Genomic DNA, 8,425 nt, shown 5'->3' with positions numbered 1-8,425 from the left:
ATATATACACACACACACATATATATATGTAAATATGTATGTATAGTTAAGTGAAATTTGGGTAAAAATCTTGTAGGTTATCTTACCTGAGGAGATGCATTCTACACCTAGGATGTAAGATGATGGCTGTGTAACATTTCAACTATGAACTACTGGTGTGAGAATGCATCAAAACAATTGCAGTGATTTTAAATAATGTCGTTAAGTCCATTTTCTTTAATTTGTATGTATGTATGTGTGGATATGTAGGTGTATATGTGTCTGTATGTGTGTGTGTGTATATATATATGTATGTTTCTATATGTGATTGTGTTTGTGTATGTGTATATGTATGATGTAATATTTGCTCTCTAAATATGCTTATTAATATTTTTCAGTACTTCAACAAGCGTTCTTCCTACTGGGCACTTGATCCACAGAAAATATGCGATATTGGCGATGTAGTTGTAATTGACAGACTGAAAGAGCGGCCCTCTCTTCAGATTACTCATCAAATCCAAAGCCTGCTGTTCAAAAATGGTGCTGTAGTGGATCCTATCACTGGAAAAAATTGTGCTGGGACTAAGTTTGTTGACATGGAAATCAGGGAAAAACTACTTAATAAACCTTCCTGATACACCATACTTAATTATCTTAAAATATAACATCTATTGAACATTGGTTTAGACATTTGAAATATGACTGTTTTTTTTATAGGAATTTATTGAATAAATTTTGTTTTCTTTTTCATTGTCTTTGGGTTCTTTTTTTTATAGAATTTTGATGAAACCTAGAATATTTACTATTCATTGTTTCTTTTACTTGTTTCAGTCATTGGAAAGCAGCCATGCTGGAGCATCACCTTGAAGGATTTAGTTGAACAAATCGACTGCAGTACTTATTTGCTTTCTTTTTGCCAAACTGTCAAGTTATGAGGTCATAAATAAACCAACACCAGTTGTCAAGTGGTGGTGGGGCACAAACACAAATACACACATAGAAACACACACATGCACACTTATATATATATCATCATCATCATCATTTAACATCCACCTTCCATGTTAGTATGGGTTGGATGGTTTGACATGGAGCTGGCTAGCAGGGAGCTGTCCAAACTCCAACTGTATGTTGTGACATTGTTTCTATGGCTGGATACCCTACACACACACATACATACATGATGTGATGGCCGTCCACTCGTGACCAAGGAAGACCATTGCTGACCTTCAGGAACATTGTGCGCTCTGGGACTAACTTACATTTTGCATTTGCGGCTCTGCTGGTGGCTAATGAGCCCTGCTCATGACAAGCATACACGACTGCAAACATTGCAGATGAAGCTTTCCCCATTCACTATATGAGCCGTGCGCTTTCACGCAGCTTGCTTAAGTTTTTCATGCTGGATACGTGCGCTCTCAAAAGTGTCAATCCTCTCCTTAACCTGCTTCCTCCATTCGTGGTGATGACAGGCATTGTTCTCCCAGTCAGTGTCCTGCATATCACAGGCCTTTAATGAGGACTTGACACAGTCCTTAAAGTGTAGCCTTGGTTTCTGCCATACATACATACATACATACATACAACAGGCTTCTTTTAGTTTCCATCAGATCCACTCATAAATCTTTGGTTAGCCCTGGGGTTATAGTAGGAGACACTTGTCTTGGCTATAGTAGGAGACATATGCAGTGAGACTGAACCCAGAACCATGTGGTTGGGTAGCAAACTTCTTACCACATCCATGTCTGCACCTAAAAATATTGTCTTTTTTTTGTTTTGTTATTTTGGTAGGGTTTATAGCTTTTGAATTAAGCTAGTAATTCTAAATATGCTATGTTGTTACTGTTAATCAGGTCTAATATTAACATTTGGTCTTTGTTACCCCAGTCGATGTTGTGTAGTTTCAGGTCAGCTTTGTTGGAGCTGATTGAAGTGTATGAGGGCTTAACTATTCAATACATCCTTCTTTTCATAAAAAAAGCCTGTTGAATATGATTTGAGAGAGAGATTTGGCTGCTATTTCTTTTATTTGCTCATTAGCTTGGAAGAAATTCTATGAATTACCAGCGTGCCAACAATGTTTATATATGTAGTGTGTTAGGTTTGTGACAAGTAAATGCCAAAGTATTAAAATTATTTCATTCAAAATTAACATCCCCTTTAAATTTGATAGATTTACTCTTCAAAACTCCCAGCAAGAAGCTGTATTGACTTGTTTGATGTTAAAGAATTTAACAGAAAAAATCTGTCTTGATGTGACCACTTGTATCATAAAAGTGACTATAAAAAACAAAAATTTGAGAAGATACACAATCAGTTTTCAGATTTATGTCACTAACTGATCTTTGGATATATACAGAGGTACACTGGAAAAACATCTCAACAAGAACACTCAAATGAAGTGTTGCCCTATGTTGACATGTTATATTAAAATGATCTTGGGCTGTTTCTCAACCAGCACTCCATCAAAGGTTGCTATGTCTTCCACAAGAAATTGCTATAGCTAAGCTAATTATATGCATTGCATTTTTAATAATTTTTGTTTTTAATTGTATATTTGCATAACATATTTGAAATACTGGCATCTGTAGCTAGTAAGGAAACCCTACAGGAGATCTAATCAAGGTCTTGGGGTAAATTATTGAAACATTAACTGTTGGACAGTTTTGGGTTTTAACCTTAGGTGGTTTTAAGTTTAGCCCCTGCTAAGATAAATTTGTCTATTATCATTCTGGGATTGGTAAAATAAGTATCAGTAATGACATTTTTCCTTGTGTAAAAGCTTTAAAGGGTTTAATGACTGAAATCAATGCATTTATATTATACATTAATTTTTGTGCAAGATAGGTTACTGGTCTAATTACAATGATTACACTCAGTGACTTATAGTGTATGGCATGAAGAAAGAAAGAAGTTAGCTTTACTTATGGAGCCTCCATTTGGTTTGTCAATTTGCAAGAATAACTGCAAAACCTTATTCAAATTACAACATGCCATCTTTAAAATAGATGGACACATTAGATAATGCAGTCCTGGTTACATTCTATTTTATGGCTTGGATTCATTTGATCGTAAGTCTGCTTGATCAGTACTAGCCTGGTGCTACCCTGATATGACAATGTTTATGTCAACTGTCATGTACAAGTTTGACTTATATGGTCTTCTGAATCAGACATTAAAATAATTTCAGTTAACTGGATGACATTTATATGTTTGAAATTTAAATTTTCAAGTTGATTCGCTTTTAGTTTTCTCCCTTGAAATCATACTCATTCCAGTGTGTGTGTGTGTGTGTGTATGTATATTACTGGCTAGCCTAAAATAATATGAGCCAATGTCAACAGTAAATAGAGAAGAATAACATTTTGACTATAAATACCATTTAATTCATTTTTACATTTGTTTTCTATGTTTGCATGGGTTAGATGCATGTTATCATGGATCATTTTTACAGCTGGATGCCTTTCCTGCCACTAATATTTTAATTAAGGTGCAGAGGATTTGGTGATAGAACTGATAACAAGCAAGGAAGATATAAATACCCACACGCATTTATATAGATATACACACACACACACACACACAATGTTTTTGTCTCCAAAAATCAACTCTCAAGACTGGTCAGCCTGGCTGCCGTGGTAGATGATACCCAAAGTGTTGTACAATAGAACTGAATCCAAAACCACGATTGAGAAGTGAACTTCTTAATCAGGCAGTGATATTATTTGTCTAAAAAATATTTCAATTAAAAGCCATTTGTTGTCAGTCGCCAATTAATAAAAATAAGGTTTCCTTTCCTTGTCAACAAAAGAGCTTTAATGATGACTCTTCCTTTTCTAATAATCTCTTATCTGTTGTTAGCATTAAGAATATTAATAGAAATGAAAGATGGTACTTATTTACTTTGATAAAAAAAAAACAAAAAAACCCATCCAATTATAGCAAAAAGAAATGCATTCATCTATTTATATAAAATATCTTGGGCATTACAAGTATTAAAAGAGAAAGAAAAATCAAGAACTATATTTAGCTTCAGGCATTTGACTCTTCTCTAATTAATCAGAAATATTGCATGTTGGCCTCAAAGCAATTTGTTTAACATTTTCATAGTTTACTGAATAGGATTGCTTCATGAAGGAAGATTCCATTGATCTTCGTTGAGAAGAATTTTAAATAAATAAATATAGTGGAACCTCACTTTATAAATTTAATTCATTCCTAGAAGTGGTTCATTATTCAGAATTTTCTTAAATGGAAACTATTTTTCCCATAAGAAATTTAAAAGAAAGCATGGTGAATTTGAGCAACGATGTATACTGAATGAAAGCTGGACATCAACTGATGCTCTCTTGTTGGTTCTCCCAACGTTTCGCCAACTGTTGTTACTGACTTGCTTGTTTGTTACTTGTGACAGTTTATCATCTTATGTTTGAAAAATTGTTCATAATCCAATTTGTTCATGATAGGCATTCGTAGACCGAGCGAGGAGTCAGTCATTTTTTACCACGGTTTGATTGAGGAAGGTTGTCTTTTTGAGATTGTCTGTTGATATTGTTATTATTACTGTTAATAATTGCTGAAGCGACTTGTGCGTAATTGTTTTTTGCTGTTTTTCTTCCCGTTGTTGGGGTGAAAATATTAGCTTTTCATCATGAAAGCTATGCAAAGACTGCTGCAGTGGGAGCAGCTATGCCGCTGGAAGCAAAGCAGATAAAAGTTAACATGGAAGAAATCATAAGAAGTGAACAACTTGTACAAAGAGAGGGAGACACTATCAAGCTGGTCCCTCCAGAAGAAACAGTGAACAACAAGTGATAGGACAGTGTTTACCGCACACAAGTGGTCGCCACCAACAAAATAGAAATATTACCGATAGACGATATTGAAGAATGTCTGGGAGCCATTATGAAGAAAGCAAAATTTGTGAGCAGAGGAAAGAAGTACAGCACGGTGGAAGTGAGATTTATCACCAAAGAATAGGCGGCCTCACATTGCACCACTATTCTGCAGTTGGACAAGGTATTGCTGCTGCCCACATATATGGGCAGGTGCAGTGTTCGAATCCGAATAAGGAGAGTGCCACCTGAAATAAAAACAGAGTGGTTGGTGGCAGCTATTCTGGCTGCCACTGAGGACAATCCAGAGTTGGAACTGGTAGGAAGAACAAACATGTTAAACTGGTGGCGATGTGGTGTTAAGATGTGGCTTTTTGCTACTTTTGAAGACATTGAGAGGATCCCATACCAGATAGAGATTTTGCAGAGGAAAGTTCGTTTAAAGTTATTGTAGAGGGTTGTCGACCCAATTGTTACATATGTGGAGTAAGGGGTCATATGAAGACACAGTGCCCCAAGTATGAACATACTCAGAGTGAGAAAGTAGTGGAAAAAGATCAAGAAATGGAGATGGAAGAAAAAATTGAAACAAAGAAAGACAGAGAGGAGAAAAGCGATGCAAAGTGCATCAGAGATGCAAAAGAGAAAGAAAAGACTAATGAAGACAGAACGAAAGTGGCAAAGGAGGAGAGTGATGGGTTTGTCAGCCCCAAAAGGGGAAAGAAGGCAAAGTCAAGGGAACACTCGTAGGGACCAGCAACAGAAACTGAGAGGACACCCCAAAAAGGAAGGGAACAGTCTAAACTTAAACATACACAAGCAGTAGAGAAAAAAAACCAAGAGAAAAAAAATAGTAGTCATAAAAGATTCTTGATAATCTATGAAAAGAGTGTGGAGGTGGAAAGGACTGGTGAGGGTGAAGCTGCCCAGAGAGGAATTTAACAAAAATGATAGAGGAATTCTAGAGAATGAAGAAAGATATGAAGGATTTATGGATACATATGGTGGATTGGTGAGTATGATAGGCGGGTTGTGGAATATGAGGAATTAAGAAGATTGGAGATGTAATTATGAACAGTATAGAAAAAAAAAAACGATGATGAAAATATGAACTTTTTGTTTTCAAAAAAAAAAGAGAAAAACCTCCAAAATCATTTGTAAATGTAAGCACTTGACTTCGGGGGTTGAGTGGGCATTGCACATCATTTTATCATTATTCATAATTTCGTTTGTTTCTTTTATTTTTTCTTCTTTGCTTGATTTCCTTTTTGTATTTTTATTTCCCCGATTTTATGTTTTGTATTGTCTTTTGTACTGTATAAAGCTCTATATTTAGCCCCTTGTGGGTAATAAAAACATGAGGCATTCATAAACAGTGGTTCCATTGTATCCAGCTTAACCCTTTAGCATTCAAATCAGTCGTATCCAGCCAAAATATTCTACCTGTTTTATGTTCAAACTGGTCAGACCTGACCTCTCACACCAACCCTACATTATCATTCTAAAAATTAACTGCTTCCTTGTACAAACTCGCAAAGTTACAAAATAATGCATGATCAACTCAAGATAATGCGAATAAATAAGCATTACGTTTGACAGAGTATTCTGCATGCTAAAGGGTTAATTCATATTTAACAAGTCATGTTGGTGTACAGTAAGAAAGAAAATCTGATGTTGAAGATGAAGAAACACACTTTGCTTTTAAGAACAAATCTTTGTGTTTGTAACTATTACTTGCCTCCAAAAATTCTTTAGAAACAGGTTTTCAGACCAAGTTGCTTTATTAGTTACCTTTTGCTTTGTTTTAGATAAAATAAAGTACCAGTCTGTCTAGCTGTGGGGTTGATGTTATCAACTAATCATTTTCCATCAAAATTGTTGGCCATGTGTATTTTGCAGGTTTTTAATCTGTAAATATACATCCCAATTAGCCCCTAGTTATGTAGTTTTGTTTGAGCCGTTTAACTTCAACAGTTATTCTGTAATATATAAACCTCTTCAGCTTTGCTGTTGATGACTTTAACGATATATTGCTGATGTTATAAGAATTCTCCGAAAGAAATGTGATATTTTTTAAGAAAGATTTTTGAAACAAATTACATGAAGAGTGAATAAGTATGACAATAATTACCTGATACAATTAGAATCTTGCTCAAGGCATAAGCACTTTCTATATTAGAATAATGGTTACACTTCTAACATGTAGTAAGCATGTGTGTGCACACACATGCATTTCAATGTCATCTTCTAAGTCTACATTTAGCAACATCTTAATTGCAGATTTATGAAAATGTAATATCCTTCCAATTACTTCAAAATGCTAACACATGAAAGTTTATAATAAATATCTGGTGCATCAACTTCACAAAGCTATTGATTATTCTCCTGTTCAAGACAACCTACAAGCTTTGAATACTGCTTCTTTCCCTTGCATTAATTAATGAAAAAATATATAATTAAAGCAGCTTGTTTAAGGTTTCATATCTACTAGAGAAAACTCACAAATAATTAAAGCACTCCTTAATCAGCAAAAGGACTCTATAATTTATTAAAACACTTATTAATTCCTGAGCATTATAGCCACCAGCATTCTATCTCTTTCTTAGTGAATCTAGAACTAGATTATGTAATGTGCGTTTCCAGTTTTCAAGACAATAGGATATAATATGAGGGAAATTTGACTGCTTATGGATCATACCTCCACAGAGGCTTCGTCACTGACTTGAGAAGTTTACTCTTGTTGACTTGTGTGGTATCACCCACAAAAGAAATTGTTTAGACTAATATGAAATACCATTAAGATCACAGCTTACCATCTTAAAAAAGGAAGGATAAGTACACATTTGCTAAAAGACAGGATGGTTACAGTTGAAACACTCCATCAGATTATAAGTCTGTTGAATATTCACTGGCATAGGGCTAAACAAATAATAATAATCCTTCCTACTATAGGAATGGCCTAAAATTTTGCTAACTGATGACTCGCCAGTTACATCGACCTCAGTGCTTGATTTGTACTTATTTTATTGGCCCCAAAGGGATGGAAAGCAAAGTCAATCAATCTTAGTGACATTTGAACTCAGAATGTAAGGAACCAGAAGAAATACAGCTAAGCATTTTATCCAGTGTTCTAACGATTCTGCTATCTCATTGCTTTCATTGTGGGTTAAAACTTGCACAAGACCAGTAGTTTTGGAGGAGCATTTAAGTCAATTACAAAGCCGGAAAAAAAAAATAGTTTAAAATTTTGGCACAAGGCCAGCAATTTTGGGGGAAGGGATGAGTCAGTTACATCGACTCCATTGTTCAACTGGTATTTATTTTATTGACATCAAAAGGATGAAAGGCAAAGTTGACCTTGGTGACATTTGAACTCAGATTGTTAAGACGGACGAAATGCTGCTAAGCATTTTGTCCTGCATGCTAATGATTCTGCCAGCTCGCTGCCTTAGTAGTAGTAGTACTAGTAGTAGTACTAGTAGTAGTTTTTTTTTTATTCGCCATAGGAGCATAGATGAGGGGTACATCACAAAGACGGACAACAATTTGAGTGGGGATTTACATAAAGGAGGAAGAGAAAGAAAGAGAAAAAACAGTGAAATGCAATAAAA

General features: G+C 35.1%; 1 protein-coding gene across 2 annotated transcripts in view; it reads left to right on the top strand.

Annotated features, from left to right (window-relative positions):
• The window catches only part of LOC106872994 (28S ribosomal protein S17, mitochondrial), a 5,327-nt gene extending 4,600 nt beyond the window's left edge, over positions 1–727 (top strand). For both annotated transcript variants that reach the window (XM_014920185.2, XM_052966258.1), the window contains exon 2: positions 378–727. In XM_014920185.2, the coding sequence (XP_014775671.1) occupies positions 378–614 (237 nt within the window). In that variant the 3' untranslated portion in view covers positions 615–727. The remainder of the gene's footprint in view (positions 1–377) is intronic.
• The last annotated feature ends 7,698 nt before the right edge of the window (positions 728–8,425 follow it).

Source organism: Octopus bimaculoides, chromosome 3, assembly GCF_001194135.2.
Source record: "Octopus bimaculoides isolate UCB-OBI-ISO-001 chromosome 3, ASM119413v2, whole genome shotgun sequence".
NCBI classification, from domain to species: Eukaryota; Metazoa; Mollusca; class Cephalopoda; order Octopoda; family Octopodidae; genus Octopus; species Octopus bimaculoides.
The sequence above is the reverse complement of the archived record's forward strand: the minus strand, read 5'-3'. Positions and strand labels throughout refer to the sequence as shown.